The sequence below is a fragment of the Rhinolophus hipposideros genome (genome assembly GCF_964194185.1).
Source record: "Rhinolophus hipposideros genome assembly, chromosome: 6".
Taxonomy (NCBI): domain Eukaryota; kingdom Metazoa; phylum Chordata; class Mammalia; order Chiroptera; family Rhinolophidae; genus Rhinolophus; species Rhinolophus hipposideros.
In genome coordinates, this window is record NC_138052.1 from 28,957,490 (window position 1) to 28,978,600 (window position 21,111).

The 21,111-nt window shown below is 38.5% G+C and overlaps 1 protein-coding gene across 5 annotated transcripts in view; it reads left to right on the forward strand.

Moving 5' to 3' along the window:
- Nucleotides 1-5,740: 5,740 nt before the first annotated feature.
- Nucleotides 5,741-21,111, forward strand: part of ACVR2A (activin A receptor type 2A) — an 81,327-nt gene continuing 65,956 nt past the window's right edge. The window contains exons 1-2 of one of the 5 annotated variants that reach the window (XM_081051265.1): nt 5,741-5,954; nt 6,341-6,474. In XM_081051265.1, the coding sequence (XP_080907391.1) occupies nt 6,420-6,474 (55 nt within the window). In that variant the 5' untranslated portion in view covers nt 5,741-5,954; nt 6,341-6,419. Of the gene's footprint in view, nt 6,081-6,301; nt 6,475-21,111 lie in introns of those variants that run through there. The other 4 variants (XM_081051262.1, XM_081051264.1, XM_081051263.1 and 1 more) reach the window with 4 other exon arrangements.

The window sequence follows — 21,111 nt, forward strand, 5'->3', positions numbered from 1 at the left end:
ATACTTTCTTCTTATCCAACTGAAATTCTATTATTCATTGTCTCAATGACTCCCACACAATTCCTATAATTTCCTGTCCCTCACTTTCTCAAAATCTCTTAGTATAACACATCCAACCATGGAAGAACACAGTCATCTGCCTTCTCTGTGCCTGTCAACCCCTACGTGTTATAGGAAATAACCACACACATAGCTGGGCAGACTGATAAACATGATCTTCAACCTCAAATGGGCCCTCATCCCTGACAATTCCCTGACCATAATGCTTTTCTCTCTAATCTCAATTAGGACTATTTTCTACCTTTTCATCATGCCCCTGTCACTTTATGCTAAAACCTTTCTTTACATTACAGGGAAATTAGAGCTCTCAGCAGGGAATACCATCACCCTCCAGTGTCCAGTTCTACAAACTCATCTGCTTCTGCTTGCCCTTTCTTATTCTCGCCTGTCTCAAAAAACGAACAAACGAACGAACGAAAGAAACGATAACAATAGTTAGATAGATGATAGATAAATAGATAGATAGATAGATAGATAGATAGATAGATAGATAGACAGATAGATAGATAGATAGATAAGGGTGAAACGGAGGGAGGGGGAGGAAAGAAAGGGAGAAGGGAAGGGAGAATGTAAGGAAACAATAAAAAAAAAAAGAGAAATAAAAAAGAAAGGCTACTCTTCTCTTGAAGGATAGCCCACCTATCTCATGCTCTGAAGCTCCTGCCTTCCCACTCTGACAAGCATTTTGTTCATTCAGTTTTCCTCACTTTCTTCTGCATTTTCAATCGTCCCTCCGTATTGCATCATACATCTCAGTTTACAAATATAATTTATGATCTCTCATCTGAAAGTAGAAACAAAATCAAATCCTCTTTTGACTGAATTTGCCTCTAGCCATTGCCCCATTTGATTTTTTTATAGCCAGATGTCTTTAAAGAGTTATTTCTGCTGCCTCTAAATTCTTATTCACTGACCCTTCAAACATTTCAGTTTGTCTTCTGCTGTAACTACTGTCAAGGACATTTAATTCTCTCCATGATGGCGTGTCGAGTGGGTATTTATTTATTTATTTATTGTCCCTCAATTTACTCATGTCTCTACAGGAGTCAGTACCACTTCTATCACCCTTTGTAAAACACTGTCATGGATGACGTATCTTTCTCTTGGTTTTTTATCTCCTCTCTCTCAGTGCTGTTTCATCCCCGTTCCTCACTGTTAATCCTCTGCTTGCTAAATTTCTTCTCTCTGTTTACTCTCCATTTAGAGGCTCTCATTCATTTCCATGAACTTTAATACCATTTATTTGTGTGCTGACAATTCCCAAATTTCTATGTGTAGCACTGCATGTTCCTCTACACTTCAGTCACCCACATTCAACTAATTACTTTATATCTCCATTTGGATGTCTCATCGGCAACTCAAATTTAACATTTTCAAAATTGAAAAATTTCACTATTTGTGTCTCCATTCCCTGCCCTATAATGTCTCTCTCCCCTCAATCTGCCCCATCTCAACAAATGACACCATGTCCACTCATTTGCTCAAGAAAAAAAAAGTAGGACTCATCCAATTGATCAGTAAGTCCTGTTGATTCTACTTACAAAATAGATCTTGAATCTGTCCACTTCTTTTCACATTAGTTCACAGTACCAATAATGTCTTGCCTGACTTATTGCAACACCCTAACTAGTCTCTCTAATTTCTTTGGTAATTTCTGCAACCTGTTCTCCAGATAAGAGCAATAGTAATCTTTTAAAGCATAAATGAGACCACATAACTCTTTTAGTTAAAATTCTCCAATGGCTTCAGGCTTTACTTTGAATAAAATCTAAGGACCTTACTTTGGCCTACAAGATCTTGCATAGTGTGGGCCTGTACTGCTCTCTTTCATTTATCACTCTCCTCGTTGCCATGAGAGCCTCCTTTCAATTTCTTGAACATATCATAGGCTTTGTACATACTATTCCTTCTTAACCAGCTCCTTTCACGGCTATCTCATTTTGTAGGTTTCGGTTTAAGTGCCACTTCCTTTGTAAGTTCTTCCTGAATCATTGTCTCTAAATAGGTCCCCTCTTTCTATCTAACCCATCATTCTTATTCTTTGTCGCAGCATCCTGTCTGCTTTTATTAATAATCCTTCCCACTTAACAATTACTTTTTACTTGCTGTTTTTGTCTTCCTCATGATACTGTAAGCTCAATGAGGGCAGACTATATCCATTGCACTTATCGCTGTACAGTCAATTGCTAGCACAAATCCTATAGCTAATAGTTACTATTAATTACTATGTATTATATTACTATAATCCTATAGCTAATAGTCGAATAAGTGGATACCACAGATAAAGATGGACAATGTAGTAGAAATGACTAATTCTAATGCAGTCTTGCATTATAGAATTTTAGAACTATAGCATCAAAGCTTTATTCAAGATTTTAATCATTTGTTAAAATGGATGGAGCGCACTATTTTTTTGAGTCTTGTGTATATTGCCTATTCTCTGCTCCAAAGCCTCTCAAATTATCTGTGGTGAATTTCCAATCTATGAGACTTTTGTAAAATACAATAAAATTGAATTACTACAAAATAAAATAAAAACAAAAATATCAGCCCAATTTTTCTTATAACTAGCTTCAGCAGACACAAAATTATTTTGTCAAGTTCCTACAAAAATTTTTAAAGCATTTGTCAATGTCTGCACTAATCTCACTGAAGATTATATTACTAGCTGGGTTAGTATAGCCTTTTTATCAGTGTTAGATACATTATTTCCACTGTAACTAGTTTCTCTTAAATTATTCTAACTCACTTTTCTGTCCTAGACTATTCTGCCTTAATGTTTTGTCCCTCATTTATTCTCACATCCATATTCTCAGTATTTCTTTTTTACCCCATTGGCACAGCACAATGCTATAGATAGACCTAAGTAGAAAGAGAGGTATAACGGAGCAAAAGCTAGGATATAGGAAGTTTTCTTCCCACCTTGTGGGAAGATGAAGAAAGATTCAGCTTGTGTTTGCTTACGTGTAGCTGTTGTTACGTCCGAAAGCAGGTGAATACCTTAAGATGAATTTCCTTACACTATGTCATACTACCCAATCTCAAAAGCAAGTTTAATTCCAGCTTCTCTTTAAAGTTCAAGATTTAAGCTTAGTCCATACATCTTTGAACCTGATATATCAGTTTCTAGGGTAAAAAGAAATCATCCTTCATTCTGGAAGCAGTCTGTGACCCTAATTTACCTGTCCCCTCATCCAGCCATCACACACTTGAATCTCTAGGTTGAACAGGCTTCTCAAGGTTCTTCCAGCTGGGAATAATTTGAAGTTCAATTGAACTTCTTTTGGGGACTTCGGACTTGAAATTCTACCATTGGACTGGCTACAAAGCCAGGTCTCAGGTTTGGGGATTGAGTTGTTAGCTAAAGTTATTTAACACGTAATGTCTAATGCTATGGCAGACCAGAATTCCTTTCGTGTTTCCTTTTCCTCACCTTTCTTCCTAAATCCACTTTGTACAGCTTGCACTGTGATAGGGAGGTATTGGATTTGTGGGACAAAAAACAGTGATTCTAGAAAATAGGAAGGAAAGAGGGGCAATAGGCTCAGTTGCAGTTTACCTCTGTCTCCTTTTTAAGCTTTGGAATTCCAGTGGGAATTAGTCACGTACTCTTATGTCTTCATAGGTTAAATTATTTTAAAAAATGCAGAAGGTGGGGTAAACACAGATTTAGGAACAAGGTCGATAACTACTGGTAATGGAATCTAACTTTTCCCATGGGGCTATATTAACTCTTTATTAGGGAAGAATATTCTAGTAAAGACTCTGACTTATTGCTCCCCTTTCATACTACAGAAAAATAATTTTCATCTTTTCTTACATTCTTATAATGGGGAATTTGGGTGGTAAGATAAAGGATGTATTTTCAAGTTTTAGTTCTATTACTGGTTATTCCAGTTATTCCACTTGCTCTGGTTTCACAATTCAAAAAATATTGAAGTGATGCAGAGATAAGACAATAGTGGGGCCTGATCCAGGGTATAACCGACATCAAATTCCTGAACTGTAGGTGGTTCTAAACGAAACACACTCTCTATTCCAGAAACTTAGCAGCAAGTCTTAATTCAACAAGCTAATAGGTTTATATTTATTCCTCCGAACAGCTCATAAAGTCCAGAGAACTACATAATATGAGATCATTTAGATACCTTGAAGACCAACTTGGGACTTAACTGTTGCACAACCTGAATCAAATTCTGAGCACCATGACTTGAAAACTGGAACTCTTGGAGAGTTTAAAGTGCCACAAGGATTGCTAATAACCCTGACAAGTTGTAGAAACGGGCAGGCAATTACAGGATGAACTTGACAGAAACACAGAGTAATTCAGAAGAAGAGAAAAATAAAACACTATAAATACAAGGGAAAAGGCTTGGCGTTGTGGGAAAAATGTGGGACTTCATGAGCTACCAGCAAAAGATGAATGAGCCAGACAGTACAGTTGCTTTATTATTTTTATTAATAAAACACTTGGAGAGTATATGTGAGAATATTGGATTAAGAAAACGGCAGTTACCCTCCAGTCATTTATGCAATTATTTGTTAAGCACCCATCCTAGGCTAGACACTCTGAGTGTGGAGGTAAAATGGGGAAGAAGACAGAGCAGCCCCCTCCCCACCTTCACCCAGCTCGCTGCAGCGCGGAAAATGACAAAGCCAGTACCTTGGATACTGACTCGCGTTTCTGTTCGGTGGACACTTGGAGCACAGCAAATACCGCGAGCTTCTGCACGTTAGGGGTCCTATTTTTACATGTCGGATCCACCTCCATGCCTCGCACAGCACCTGGTACGCAATCAACTTCGATTAAGTGTGAAACGAGGCCCTAGAAACCTAAAATCTGAAAAAGTAAACACTTGTCGGACCATCGCACCCGTCGATCAAAAGCTGCAGGTTTCCTCTTCAGCGACTAGTAGACGTTTGCGAGCCCAGGACGCGCGGAGCAGCTCTCGACACAGCGCTTCGCGTATTGAAAGGGGCGGTGGGAATGGATTCAAACTGCACGTCGTGATAATCGCCGTGCACATCCCGACGGGCGGACAGCCCATCCTCCGCGACGTTTTTTTTTTTTTTTTCTCTTTTTAGCCGAGAGACAAAACGCTCCAGCCACCGGGGTGGGAAGCACCGCGAAGGCGGCACAGACCCCCGTTCGCGCCCGGGCGGCAGCTCGGCAGGCCCGGCGGCCCGTCCGCGGCGCCCGGAGGCTCGGGGCGCACGAGGCGTCCCCCCAGAGGCCAGGCAGGGCGCCGCCGACGCCCCCCCGGAGGAGACACCCCCTCCCGCCCCGCCGCGCGCTCCTTTTCCTCTGGGGCTCGCTCGGGCCACTCGGGCGTGCGCTCCACGGAGGCCGGGCGGGGGGCGCGACCACGCTCCGCCGCGCTCCGCAACCCCACGGTCGCCACGCGTCCACCCGCTGGCACCGCACCGCCAGCGGGCCGAGCAGGCCGGACGCCGAGGCCTCGCGCTGCGGAGCCTCCGTCCGCCCCGCCTCCTCGCCCTGCAGCCGGCCCCGCCCTCGCTGCCACCCCTCCCCCGCTGCCGCCTCACTTCCCCGACAATCTCCTCGCGCTCCCGGCCCGGCACGCGCGCCGCGCCTCGCAGCCGCTCCCGTCGCCGCCGCCGCCGCGGAGCGTTCCTTCACGGAGCCCGGCTTCCAGCTTCGGGCCGGAACCGGAAGTTTAGGGGGCGGGGCCGGCGGAGGCCAGGGGACCGAAAACGCGGCCGAGCCCGGAGCCCGGAGCCGGAGCCAGAGCCTGGACCAGAACTTGGCCGCCGCCTGCACCGCCGCCGCTGCCGCCGCCCGCCGCTCCTTCCCCGCTCCGCTGCCGCCGCGGCCGCCACCGCCGCGAGCTCAGCCGCCAGTGGTCCGCGGACTTTGGGTGTCCGGGTTGAAGGTCGGTCCGGACGTCGGACCCAGCTCGGTTCCCGGACTGTCCGGGCGGCAGCGGACGCCGCCGCCGCCTCGTCGCCTCAGCCTGGCGTTTTGTTCCGAGAGACCCGAGAGGCGAGCCGAGCTGACAGTGATTTTGACAGTGATTTAAACCCGCTTTTGTTGTTGTTGGCTTTTCGTTGTTTGGTTTTGTGTGTTGTGCGTGTGTGTGGCGGTTTTTTTCCCCCGTGGTGCATTTTTTTTTTATTGTTGTGCTTTTTTTTTTTTTTTTTTGCTTTTTTAACCCCGTGAACGTTTTTTGTTTTTTTTTGTTTGTTTTTTGTTTTTTTCTTTTTTTTTTTTTTGGTCGGGGCTTCCGAATATGTTTTATGACGGTTGATTTTACACCAGGAGGTTTGTCTCCGAGGAAGACCTAGAGAACTGGATATCTAGCGAGAACTTCCTACGGCTTCCCCGGCGCCTCGGGAAAATGGGAGCTGCTGCAAAGTTGGCGTTTGCCGTCTTTCTTATCTCTTGTTCTTCAGGTAGGTGCAGGGAGCGTGTCGCGGCGGGGCTGCAGCCGCTGCTGCCGCTGCTGGCGGCCGCGGTTGTTGTTGGGTCGGCGAGCTCCGGCGGAGCCTGGGGAGCTTCCCCCCCACCCCGAGCCCCTCGGCTGCCGCCCCCAACGTCTGATTGCGATCTAGAAACCTCCACGAATTTTCCTCGGTTTGCGTTAGGTTAGTGACTGATAAGAGAGACTGTTGTTGTGGAAGTGAGAAAGTCATGGTTTTGTGGCCATAACACTGGATGACAGCGCTGGTTGGGTTGCAATTCAGCCGCAAATACCACAAGTGACAATTTATGCAAAGGTTTGAGCCCCGAAAGGTGTATTCCAACATGGCACGTAGCGTGGCATCCTCCAAAATAAGGGCTTCTGAAATCGTCTTTTAATTAGTGCTTCACCGGTGACTATCAGGACAGAGATCAAGTCAGTTGTTATTTAATTTTAACCGTGAGAAACAATGCATCATATCGGCGGTTTCATCTGGGTCTCCCCTCACGTTTTCTTCAACTTCAGTGTCCAGCAGTGTTAAAAATAGTTGTAGTTGTTGCTGAAGTATTAACTATAACCCAGTGCAGAAGAGGTATGCCGCTGTGTGTTGGTAATGTGCTGGCTTCCAACCACCATTTATGTGCTCTTTTCTGGCAGAGATTTTGCTTACCTACGGAATACTTATTTTAAACGCGTTGTATTGAAGCATTGTTTTCGATTTGGAACAGCCCATTTGAAATTGTTCATACTGTCAGATGCACTGTAGTCATAAAATAGGTTTTGCCCCAAGGTTGGAAGAAGAACCTGGCCTTTTGGTGTTTGAAATTTTGATTTTTGTGAGAACCTTCAATGGTTGCAACCAGTGGTTGGAAAACTATCGAGTCTTTTGTATTTGAAATTCTACAAATGAATACAGCATGTAGCTGAAAGGTGTGCAAAATGTACGTAACCGAAGAGTTAGGTTGGTAGATGAAATAATGCTAAAGTCGCAATGGATCTATTTAACATAAAATTCAATATTCAGTAACTAGGTTGTGAGATAGAATTATGGGGGGTGGGAGGAGGAATTGACAGGTTTCATGGCCATATCTTTATCTCATTTGCCACAGGGAAATTAGAGGGTGGTAGTCTTTTCTTTGTGTACCTCTGTGGGGTGTGTGTGTGTGTGTCTGTATTGGTCTGTCCTCCCCACCCCCCTTTTTAATAGAATCTTTTGTAATGTATAGAATTTTGCTGAATGGTACATTTCCTTGTGGTTAATAAATGGATAAAGTCTAGTCTCATGTCTGTAGTGGTATTGATCAGTTCCGGGTGGGCTGAATGTGTTGTGAAATGGCGATCATTGCCAGAGATTAACCAAAAGAATCATGTCTGTTTAAATGGAAGAAGGAACATGCTTAAGGCAGGCTGACAGTTCTTTTTGTGCTCGGTTAGGGGAGGAAGATAAACAGTGGTGTCTCTGAAATGAATGAATACCTTGATAATATGAAATCTCTTGCTTTTGAAACATGGTTTAACCATGAGGTTTGTATTTTTCCTGTAGTACTCTTTCTCCTCTGCCCCTGTATGTTCTGGTTGGTGAACTTCTCTTGTTCAAATGCCTCTTTCTGATCTCCTGCCCTTGAGTAGGAGGGGCATCATGGCCACTGACCAAGGAGTTGTGGACATTATTCCCTCTCAGGCTCACCTGAGTAACACTAATTGGTGAAGGAGGTTATTCTTGAGCAGTCTGGAGGTATTCTGGAAAAGCAGGCTGTCGCTACAGACCTCACAGCTCCCTTTCTTTGCTTGGTTTGGGAGTAAAAATAATTGAGCATTATTTTTTATAGGATTATTTTTACTGAACCAGGAGGTTAATTTTGAACTAATTTGTTCATATAGAACATATAGATGCTCTCCCTACATTAGACTAGTATTAAATATTGTTACATAGTTTTTTAAATAAACATTCCTAGTTGAACTAAAATATAATTCTATTGAAGATAATTGAAATAATCTTGAAGACTTTAATCCATATTTATACACGAAGATTTTTAGTACTTAAAATGTCTGATTTTTTTTTAAAGGTCTTTTGTTATAAATCAAATGCTATCTAAAAAAGGATTATTATGTGTCTTTCCTAATTGATTTTTCTATGTAATTTGTAACCTGGCATGTTTAGGAGCATGAGGATGGCTATTTTTATGAGAATTGAAAAAATTCAAGTTTTCAGTTTTTTTGTTTCTGGATATTTTATTTATTTATTTTTTTTATCAAATGGAGACTAGTAGTAAAGAGCAATTTTATTTCAGGTATAGTGATGGATGTTTACTGTTTTCTTTAGTACTTGTGGACTTTGATTTTTCACTTTCTGAGGACTGATTATGCAGACTATTCCTGTAGAGTATGGCCAAATGTATAATTTCCTACTCTTGTTCTAGGGGAAATATTTTTGAGTTTTGTACTTATCCTGAAATGCCTTCAGATTCCATTTGATTTTGATTTTTTTCATTCCTCTTATTCTTCCTCATTTTCTGTTTCAAAACAGAAATCTACTTAGTTTTTTTGTTTTGTTTTTAAAGCATTGTGGTTAATTTGTATCTTTTCCCACAATCTGTTAAAATGTGAGGATGAGTTTAATACTTGCTCTAGTTCTTAGGTTTATCCTACCTAAAGTGATGCAGCTATTGTGATACTATTTGAGTTGCAATGAATAAGTTGAGAATTGCTTTGGATTCTGTAGGAACTGGATCAGTCTGTTCCATATATTTGATGAAATACGAAATGGAAGTAAAGTAATTATGTGCATTTTCTTCAGTTCGGCCAGGCAATGTGCATGTTTCTGTAAGTGTATGTGTGGTTGGAGGGGGAATCGGCAGTACAGTGACTCTTCTGGGACATTTCTGAACTTTGGCTAACAAGTGACAGATATTAAATGCTTCATTTTTCTAAGAGGCAGAACCTCTTAAATGTAGTCTGTGATCCAATCAAATATAATATATTGGCAAATGAAGACCAGAAGAAAAACAAAATATCTTCCCCCATTCATTATGAATTTTTTTTTAATGTATAAGGAGCCAATAGTTCCCAAGCTTGGTAACTTTTGCTTCCTGCCCCTGCCCCTCTTACCCCAGGGGACATTGGGAGACATTTTTGGTTGTCACAACTGTAAGGGAGGAGGGGAGGGTGTGCTACTGGCATCTAGTGGGTAGAGGGCAGGGATGCTGCTGATCGTCCTGTAATGCAGAGCACAGCACAGCACAGCCTTCCACAGCCAAGAGTTATCTGGCTCAAAATGTCAGTAGTGTGCAGGGTGAGAAGCCCTATTGTAAACTCTTAATTTTTAAAAGCATTAGTATGTTAGTAAAGGGCACTGCTCTCCCTCCCACAGTCATATCAATTTTATAAATACGTGGCATTGATGATCTCCATGTGACCTTGTATTGAGAGTTGTCATCTTTTCATTATCTTTTAAAATTAGAATGATTAAATTTGAGAAACAGACGATAGGTATATACATTATTTCATCCTGTATGCTTTACTAAAAACATTTTGTTAACTGTTTAAACTCTCTCCAGTCATTTGTTATGATGGAATGCTCACGATTCCATATTCATGGATATGATGAATGAATGGTCAAGGTATCAAGTTTAATTATATTTGCTTTTGATCCAGCCATCTCTGCCATAATAATCATCTTATAATAATTATCAGGAACTCGTTGGTTGCTGATCCCTTTTATCCTTATTGAAGTCACTGTCTGTGATGGTGTGGTGGCTGCAGGGGCGTGTGTGTGTGTGTGTGTGTATAAGTAAGTAACATGGTGCCTGAAAAGTTTTGTAAGTTTCATATGGAAGAAATATGTTCACTATTACGTGTTCCCTGAATGGTTCAAGGTGTAAATTTATTTTTTAGAAGGATATTTTGTCTAGCTAACTTTAATTTCAAGAAACTTTTAAAGCGATTTCTTAGTTACATAATTTTGTTGCGACTCATTAGCTAGGTTTTGGTTACCATTAGGCTCATTTATTCTATACTAAATAATATTCTATAATCTATCATAGACCCTTGTCCTTTTTATGGTTAAAATTTGATCATAATTAATAAGTGCTTACCTTGTTTTGAACTCTGGTTTTAAGGAAGTTAACCAGCCAGGATAAGAATTACAGTCAAACTCTTAAAGTAAAAGTAGCATTACACCATTGAGAAGAAAAATTCTGAAGTCACGCCCACAAAAAAGTATGCAAATTATTTATTTATTTATTTACTTATTGATTTATTTGCCTCATATTGTCTTTGTAACACACCTCCCATATATATCTCTGGTAATACTGACATTTCACCTTTTGGGTCAACCAGAATCACTGTTTGATGAGAAGTAAGGCATAACTAAACCAAATGAGATTTTAATAATTTCTAAATTATCTCTTTAGATTCTAAAACTATTTTGTTGCTGTTTTACTTTTGTAAGTACTCTTGTTTCTCATCTTTGGTGTCGCATAAATCTGTGATTTAAAATTTTCTTTCCATGTTGCCATTTGTCATGGTGTCTCTTATGTTGCCATTTGTCATGGTGTCCCTCAGATGGTAAGTTAGGTAAGGTTGTCAATGTTTGATACTGGGATCACTAGTACTCCTTCACTTTTTATTCCATATTCTCTAACTCATCGTTTCTTCCATTCCCTTTCATTATAGTTTCGTTTCTACTTCTCTCCCTTTGTGTACGTACTATCCCCACTCCCATCCCTTCTGTATTTTGTTGTACTGTAATCTGCTTGCTTGTGGAACCCATTGGTTGCTGATCATCAAGGGTGGCTCAAGAGGTCTCACCATGGTTTAAATGAAAACAGATTAAATTTAGAATGCTTGAGAATTGACCAGATAATCTTTTCCACTGTTCTTTCATTTGTTAGTTTCTGGAATACCACACATACACTTGGGAGTAGTGTTACTCTCTTGGAATCAAATGGCTTTGTCAAACTTTAGATTGCTTTTATTCCCTCTTTAATATTCTGGTTTTCTTTAACTCTTTGCTGCTTTCAAAAAGTCTACCTCTTGTTATTTATCATCTCTGTTTAAGTAAAAATGTGACCAGACCAGAGAGTCTATTTATTGCCACAACTGGGACCACATTAGACTTCCTCTGTGGTAGATTTAATTCTGTTAGGTTATAATAGTCATGTCTAGACAGAACATTGATTTTAAATTGACTATTGAACATGAAAGTTCCAGGAATAGTATATAGAGGAAGGAGAAGGAGAAGTCAAGAAGGTAAGAAAACTGCTATAGAGAGCAATTGTCTTTCTTTCATTCTCCAACTAGATTTCTGTTAGTCACTTTCCTATACCCAGCACATCTAGTGGTCAGGTTTTGTTTAGTAAAGGGACTGAAAGGGAATGTGTTGTTGTCTCTGAAGTTGGATTTCTTACAGTTAGAGTTGTGGGCTTAAGGGCAAAAAGTGAGGGGTTCTATGGATACTGGACAAGGATGTAACTGTGGTCAGTAGGTGTGGCGTCTGGTGCCAGCACCGTCTCTGTTGAGCTCATCTGGCATGTTTTTTACCTGAGTTATTGTACCTTTCTTTCTAGTGAAGACTAGCTAGTACCCTGTCGCTGCTTCCTCTTCCAGTCCATACACATAGCTGCCAAGTTGACCTCATTGGAAAGTAAATCTGAATATGTCACTCCTGCTTAAAATCTTGCACGGACTGTGAGTCATCTTTAATGTAATATGTAATGTCTTAGAATCATATACGAAGTCTCTTATCATTTGGTTCCTGCCTGTTTTCTCTAACCTCTTGTTATAAATGGTTAAATGTATAGATTCTGGAGTTATTAGACTTCCTCCGTTTACTTCCTGGCTTTTCACTTTAACCTTGAGCAGATCACTTCACCTTTTGTGCTTCAGTTTTGTCATCTACAAAATGGGGATGTTAATAGTGCCTGCCTCATATAGTGGTTGAAGATTAAATGTCACATAAATGCTAGGTATTCTGCTGTGGCTCCTCGTCAACGTGAGGTATACAAACTCGCGGTTTCCTGAATGTGTCATCCTTTATTTTATATCAGCATGGTATTTTCGTTCATGCTATCCCTTTCCTCCTTTACCTGGCTAACTCCTTGTTTTTAAGACTGAGAAGTGTCATCTCTTTAGAAACATTTTCTCTGCCACCCAATCCATATTGAGTTAGTTGCTTTCTGTTGTTACATTTTGTAAAGTACCTTGATTCCAGTAATTATTGCAAATGTTTACTTGCCTATGAATGAATGAAGTGAAATCTTTTCATTTCTGGGCCCGAGTTTGTTTTTTTTTTAATGTAGTAAAGCGATAATTAGATGATCTCTGAACTTTTTTCCTACTCTAAAAGCTTTATGATTCTAATTTTAAGGTAGAGTTTAATAGTGACATTAAGAAAAAATGATTTTGGTGGGTTTTTTTGGGTATTCTTAAATTCTGTTCATTTTTGTAAAATGCTGTCTCTGATCGTAGACTAAATCTTTTAATATAATTTGACTCATATATATTTAGAAGACATCTTAGAGATCTTCAACTTTAGTAGCTTTCAACGTTTTTGACCATGACCCATAATAAGAAATACGCATTGCATCATGACTTAGTTCCCATGTACATAAATATGTATATGCATTAGAAATAGAAGTTTCATGAACTTTTACTATGTGGAGGACACTTTTATTTATTTTTATATTCTATTTCATTAGAAAGTTTTGATTTTTGACCCAATAATTAATTCAGTGACCAATGGGTTCTAAACTCCTAAAAATTGACCTAGTTTAACAGTCTCTTAACTCTGTCCACCCAAACACTTGAGTAGAGAAGGAAGCTGCATAAGTAAATATTTGCAATGGAAAATAAGTGCACTGAAAAATATGCTCATTATTTAATCTGTAATAGAAAACGTGCTTAGGTTCAAAACTGATGAGAAAAAAATGGTCCCAAGGGAGAACATGGACCAGCCCTGACTGAGGTGTCTTCTGGAATAGCTGGATGAATTTAAGCACTCACAAAGTGCTAAAACAAAATCATTAATAAATTACAATTGTAAAGAGTTCACGTTTTTTTCACTTAGGAAAGGCTTGCTGGAAAATATAGATCCTAATAATAAGAAAAAAAATGTCTTGGTAGGAGGTTGAGGAGGATATTCATCTTAATATGAAAGAAAAGGTACAAAATAGGCTCAGGAACTCAGGGGGCATTTGTGAGTAAACTTGACCATGGCTGAAAGGCAAATTAGAATGAAGGAATTTTGACAAAACCTGAAGAAGAGATTTATGTGATGAAAAGATGTTTATAATTGCTTGAAGAAGCAGAACAATCTCTGAGGGGCTTTAGTCCAAATGAAAAGTAATGAAAACCTAGAGAAGATAGGCGTGGATGATACCATCCTGATGGATGTCCCAAATACATACAGGTGGAATAAAGGACCGATGAGCAGCCTGAAGATTAAGGTTGGATGGTATTAGTACTAAATACAATTGGTAAAGAAATAAGAAGCCAAAAGAAAATAGGAATCACTTTCATAATCAAAGAAATTCTGTGGAGATAGGGATTTAGATTATAAGCATGAATGAAAATACATAGATTTGGAAAAATAAGAGTACATAAAAAACGAGAGCATGTAATGTTCTTTTACAGGGCCAGAGACACTGTATGATGGATATGTAGCCATTGTGATGTCAAGTTAAAGAAAGAATTGTAAGTGCTGGTAGCTCAATATGTTGTTTGTGTTTAAATAATGGTCATATTGCAATAATTGCATGAATTACTCATACTGGTCTTCCAGATTATACTTTTTGAAATTTACATGAGGCATTTTCCTCACAGTAAATTATACTGTTCTATAGAAGTAGATTTAGAAACTTTTCTTACTTGGTATATGCTATTCATGCGTGAGTCCTAAACCTTTTTAATACCATTCTATTGGACTATATAAAAGCTCTTTTTTCTTTGGTTGGCTATTTTTTAAGTAGTATAGTCACACTGGGAATCATTTTATTCTCTAATGTTGCTGAAGAAAATACATAAAGCAATAAGATAATTATTAGAAGGGCCCATGTAGGGAGGGATTGCCTTTTAAAGATTTTAAAAGTGAATCGTTCTTACAAATTGCAATAGAAATAAGCTTATCTATATATAAAGCTTTGAGGGAGGATTTTTTCTGGTTATGACTACTAGCTTTACAATTTATGTTTTATAGAAATGAAGCCTTAATTATTAAGAAAAATCTCTTGGTCTTCACAGCTTTATAACTTTACATGGTAAACAAAGCTTGTTCCAAGGCCTTATTTCAAGAGGAAGGGGCATGGGCAAGTTAACAGATGTTGGCAGATTTCTAAAACTCTGAGAATTTTTTTAAATTTGTAAACCAAGATACATTAAATGAAATAATATGCCACATAACGCAGTAGCTGGTTCGTAGTAGATCTTATATGTGTTAGTTTTTAACCTGTCTTTAAGTCTTGTTTTTAGAAATGTGTAAAACTAAATACAGATTCAGTTCTTAGGGGATGTTTTTAAATTTGCTGGTAAATTATCATTTAATATGAGATAACATTCTGCCTAATGATTTAGCCAAAAAAATATCAATAAGAGTGCCCAATAGGTGCCAGGAAATATCTAGAACATTTAGATATGATGGTTCTTTTACAGAGTTCTGTGAGGTCTTGTTGTTCTAGCATGCATTAAAAGGAAACATTGCAGTAAATGTTGATCTCTTTATTTGTTGGAATGTAAAATGTTTTTCTTAGACAGTTTCACTTAAGCCTTAAGTGTTTTTAAATTTTTCATGTAAAGATTAAGTCTTGAAAGATTCTCAAGTCTGTTTTGGGGTAACAGTTACAAACTTTGAAAACATGATCCTTCAGTTTTGAGATCAATATTTTGAATGTAGTATATAATGTTTTGGACTAAAACTTTAGAGTTTGTCATTCGAATTTCTACTTTCCTACTGACTTTTCTTTGACTGTGGCAACCACTGAGACCCCACTTTACTCATCTCTAAATTAAATAGGATGAAATAAGCATTCATTCATTTAACTACCGTGTTTTCCCGAAAATAAGACGTAGCCACACCATCAGCGCTAATGCATCTTTTGGAGCAAAAATTAATAAAAGAGCCGGTCTTATTTTAATATAATGTAAGACCCAGTCTTATTTTATATAATACAATATAAGACCGGGTCTTATGTTAATTTTTGCTCCAAAAGATGCAATAGAACTGGTGGTCCGGCTAGGTCTTATTTTCAGGGAAATACCATAGTAAATATTGAACTACATGCTAGGCACTGTACTTTGTCCTTAGAGTGCATCAGGGACATGATTTTGTGACAAAACAGACATGATTATGTCCTTATGGAGATTACAGTCATAAAGTAAGTAATCAAATGAATAAAATAATTACAAATTGTCTTATGTTCTCTGACAGAAACAAACAGGGTCCTGAGAGGGTGACTTTTTATTGGCCTCATACCACATGTCACAATCTCTAATTACTTAGTTTTTTTTTTTTTATCGAACTATTTATTATCTGCTCCTTCCACTAGTGAAGTAAGTGTAAGCTCTGAGAGAGGGTGAGCCACCTCTTACCTTCATCACAATGCCAAGGGATAGCTCAGTTTCTGGCTCAGTAGAAGCTCAGTAAATATTTGACTGGCCGCCTGAAGAAATGCACTCAGGATGGGACTGGAGAGAGAGTCAGGGACAAGATCTTGTTTAGATCTGATGTGGCAAGGAGTTAGAATGAAATCCAAAGGGCAGTGGGAAGCAAAGAGTTTTAAAGAGGAGCAAGATCTGGGCTATGTGTTAAGATCACGTAGGCAGCTATCTGTAAGATACGGTTGGAGGTGTGTAGGAGTGAAGAAGTGAGACCAGTTAGGAGACTATTGCATCACCCTAAGCTAGAGAGACTCTTAAGATCCCTTCTAGCTCTGAACCTTCTCTGTGTTCTGAGGCTTGCCTACACTTACCAGTCTTCCCTCTTATATTTTCTTAGTCTCCCCAATTTTTTTCTTATTATTAGTTATAAAGAAATCGGTGGGTTTATTGTGCACATGAGAACTTTGAATACGATGTCTTAAAAAAAAAACCCAAAGCAAACCTCAAAAAGGAGATACTAAAACTCAGACCAGAGGCTGTTGAATTTTTGTGGTAAATTTCTATCTTTAGATTTTGGGCATCTGCTAATTTATAGTCTCATTTATTAAGCATTCCTATTTCTCTTGAAACTTTCGTGTTATCATTTTCAAATGGCGATTTTTTCATCATATCACCTCTATTGTTTCAAAGGTGTAGGATATTGTATTGTTGAAGATTTTGAAGGTAGAAACTCAGCATATTTTCTATCTTAATTCTTAGGAATTTGATACTTTTATCAAGGTCTTACAATAAAGGCTGAAAGGAGAAATAGTTAATATCATATAGGCTATTGTTTTGACTTGGGGCTATGATCTCTAAGTAGTCAGCTTGAACCTTTTTATCTGTGACTGATTTCAAGCCTCTGCTGTTGGTGGGAGACTCAGGGAAATCAACTCCATGTTGGCAGAAGTTCAGCAACAGCATCTTCGACTAGGAAAACCTGCATTTTTACAGAGATAAAACCAGAAGAGACACGAAACTTTACTGAATTTAAAAATATTATGGTGCCTGCCTCTTTTCATTTGGTTTCTTTCATTTTGGAAGCAGGTAAAACTAACTGTCCTGGGTAAGCTACCTTTTATAAAGGAAGCGTAATTTCACCCTGTAAATGGTATAGGCCATTTTACTTATTACCTTAAATAAAGTAGTTCTAGAAAAATAACTGTTTGCTAGGCTTTGTGTTACCTGGTAGTGAAGTTTCATACTGCAGGATTAGTGAATAGAATTTCCTATTTATTTTTATTTAAGCTAAAACTTGAAATTACTTGCCTAAGTATACTTTAAAATGATATGGGGAGAAATAAAAAGTCGAAGATAAAAAACAATGATAAATTATGAGTAAGGGCAGTTGTCAGATATCTTATACAAGATGGGCAAGGTAATAGCAAAGCAATTTGATTAGCAGCCATTCAGAAGTACAATAAAACACCTTTCTAAATGACCAGGAAAAAGGATTGAATAGTTACTGACCATCCTTTTATTCTATATAAATATTATTTAACAAATATTACCGGATAATCTTTTCTTAAATTCTCTTAGTTCTTTAGAGATACATAAACCTGATTTGGGTGTTGAATTGGGAAATTAATTGCTAATTATATTGTTTGTTAAAATGTAAATAGAGATCACCTGTTTGGTGACAGGGCTAGAAATAATAGAAGCAATTAAATCAGGAGGGCTTACCTTGGTGAGAGGGCCTAACAAACTGTCAGGTACTATTTTCTTCAGTAACTACCTCTATCAGAATGATTTTCATGAAGAATAAACTGCTCAAGCTGATCCTCACTTCTGAAGGACCAAGTAAAGTTAAAAGATTAGGGTCATAGAAGAAATGTCTTATTTATATTTTTTTCTTTTGAATTAGTGAAGGGTAGTTGTGATGTTATCTTTCCCTACTGGAGCCTGAGAGGAGCCCCTACTACCAATTATAGTTTGTATTAGTCTAGCAGCATATAGTTAGCAGCCTCGATTAAGCAGTGTTTTTATAGTTAATAACTAGTCTTGTTTCCATGACATGGAAAGAAATCAGCAGAAGTGTAGATGAGCCTTGTCTGTTACAGATTATAGAATCTTCTACCAGGTGGTTGGCCAAATAAGGGCTAATTAATAGAAATAAAAGCTAATCTTGTTGGTACACATTTAACAGTTGGTTAGAAAGAATGGTTTTCTAAAAAACAAGCAAACCAAACCAAACAAACAAACAACAGTAAGAATGTCCTTCATTTTAAATTCAGTAAAAGCAATTAATTATGCAGGTCTTGGGCTAGTATAGTAGAAAGAGCAAACATTCTGTAGGGAGAAAACTTGAGTGTTGGACATTTCTTTACCGTGGTGTGATGAAATACCACATGAACTTGGGGAAATTCTGTACCCTTAGTTTTTTAATATGGAATTTAATAATGGAATTTAATAATACCTACCTCACAAAATTACAGAGAGGGTTAAAGGCTACGTACACACACACACACACACACACACACACTCCGTTATATATACTGTATTGTGCTATATAGTATACTATATATGATATGAAACTTTTTAAACTTTCAAATATTATTGGAAATATTTGTAATAACGCAATGATTTATTCAAGGAGTAGACAGCAATTTATTCTGTCAACAACTGAATATAAAATGTTAGAGAAGATCTGTTCTTTACAATGATCTTAAAGGCACTACTTGCTGTGGCCCTTCTCCAGCCTCGTCTTTCACCATGCTGGCCCTCTGCTGGTCTCTACAACAAACCAAGTGCTTTTCATTTCTCTGAGCTTTTCTTTCACGTGCCTTCCATGAATACTTACGAAGGCTACCATACCTGACTTATTCACTGTAGTTTCCGCAGTGTCTGGTAGATACATAATAGGTGCTCAACAAATATTTGTCAGACAATATGTAAATGAATCAATTTGATCGCACTCCAATAAAACTTTATAGATACTGGAATTGATTTCATATAATTTTCATGTGTTTTCATATACTTTCATAATTTTCATATAGTTTCATGCAAAATATTATTATTATTTTGATTTTTTTTCAACTATTAAAAGGTAAAAGCCATTGTTCAGGGGCTGTACAAACACAGGCTGCAGATTGGATTTGACCTACAGGAGGTAGTTTACCAACCCCTGACATAAGACATTGTATAAGGAGCAATTTAGAAATATATTATGTTCCAAAAACTTTGTTTGGAGCCTCGGAAGCATTTTCTTATAAGGCTCATTGTCATACGTGTTGGTTAAGCTCTCTGCCGATCTACAAGCCTGTTGTATCCCTGGTGTTCTGTATGACGGCAGTACAACCAACTTTACCCGCAGAAATCATAGTGTCTGAGGGAAAAGGGATTTTAGTATTCCTTCTTGGACCAGAAGAAACACAGACTCTCCCCAGCACTATCAGAATTTCCTTCTTGTCTGCTCTCTCTTCTACCTGCTGCGCTTTGCCTCCTGAAGTACCTGCTCCCTGGGCCTCTAGTAGGGTAGTATGGTGACAAGACTAAAAAGAGCTTCATGTATGTGATTTAGGGAGAAGGGTGTGGGGCTAGAAGAGAAAGCAAGAAAGAAAATACAAAATATCAGAATGAATTACACATAGTAAAGGTTAGTATTGTTTTGTGAAATCTCAATTATGTGTGTGATTATATCTACATATGTGCTGAGTCACAATGAAAAATGCACTTCTTACAATGGTTTGTAGTCAGAGTTTGAAAGCCTGTGTTTTAAGGGTTCGAGATACTGATCCTGAGATCCTTTTCCCCCTCTTACTGTATATCAGAGTGAAATGAAAAACATAAAAGAAGCCTCTTGACTGCTTGCTACAGTGTGTTTCTGGTACTGAGCTACCTTACGAGGTAGTTAACTGTTTTACAGATGAGAAAACAGGGTCATATAGCCAATAAACTTCACGACTGAGATCCAGACAGGCACCTTATTTTAGAATATGTGCTTTGTCCAGTATATGATGTTGTTTTCCCTGTAGGGAAAGAAGCCATGTATGACTTCCATTGTGTTTCAGAGGACAAAAAACATCCCAATTGGTGGCAACAAACCAGATTGCTTGAGACAAGGCATTAGCTTAGGTATTAGGAGAGGGCCACTGGAAGAAAATGGTTAGGAACTCCATGTGGAGAATGACGTATTATTTGTAGGAAAGGAGGGGGCTCTGTCATTCTGTCTTTATTTTTCCTTCTTCCGCCTCTGTACTACTGTCCCTGCCTATTCATACCTCACCACCAGTAGGGCTTTTAACTCACTAAAAACAGGAAAGGCTTGAGGATGAGGTTTAGTGAGGAAGAGTAATCTAATCTTGTCCTTAACTGAAGGGAGAATGAGGAGGGAAACTCAAGTAGCAGGGCCACCTGGCCACCCAGATGGGTTAACTGTTCCCAGGTGGCAATTTATAAGTGGGTGTAGGTGAAATAGGGCCTGCTATTAATTGTGTTACAAGCAAATTCTTGGCTTTGGAGACTCCTAGCTTTGATATGCTAATTGAAAATAGTTCTTTTTTAGTTATTAAGGGAATGTCTCTCTTAAGCAACACTTGGTTAGTCCAGATTCAGTTACCCTTTTTAAGTACTTAAAAATGGTAATACTTGTCTGAGACGTCTCTGTTTCTTCTATGTATTGAGTTAACAAGTCTGGTGAAAACTAATTTATGTTGATTCTGATCTCTAACTTGATTTGGAATTGTCTTGGGAAGAAAAAGATTGATAGGAAAGTTGTTGTTCTTAGGTAGAAAAATAACAATACCACAGGAGACAGATACCTGGTTAATTGAATGGAAAGATGACAGACTCTTCTAAGATGTGTTCATCTTTCCCAGGCTGAGTTGGGATTTTTTATTTTGCTATGGGAATTACTAATTCAAATTAGAATTAGTTTCAACGAGTGTATCTGAAGACTTGGACATTATATCACTTATCCCTATCGTACTGTTTACCATATTCAGTAATACAATTACTTGTTAATGTGTCCATCTAGTTACTGGCTGACCCTTAGTTCTTT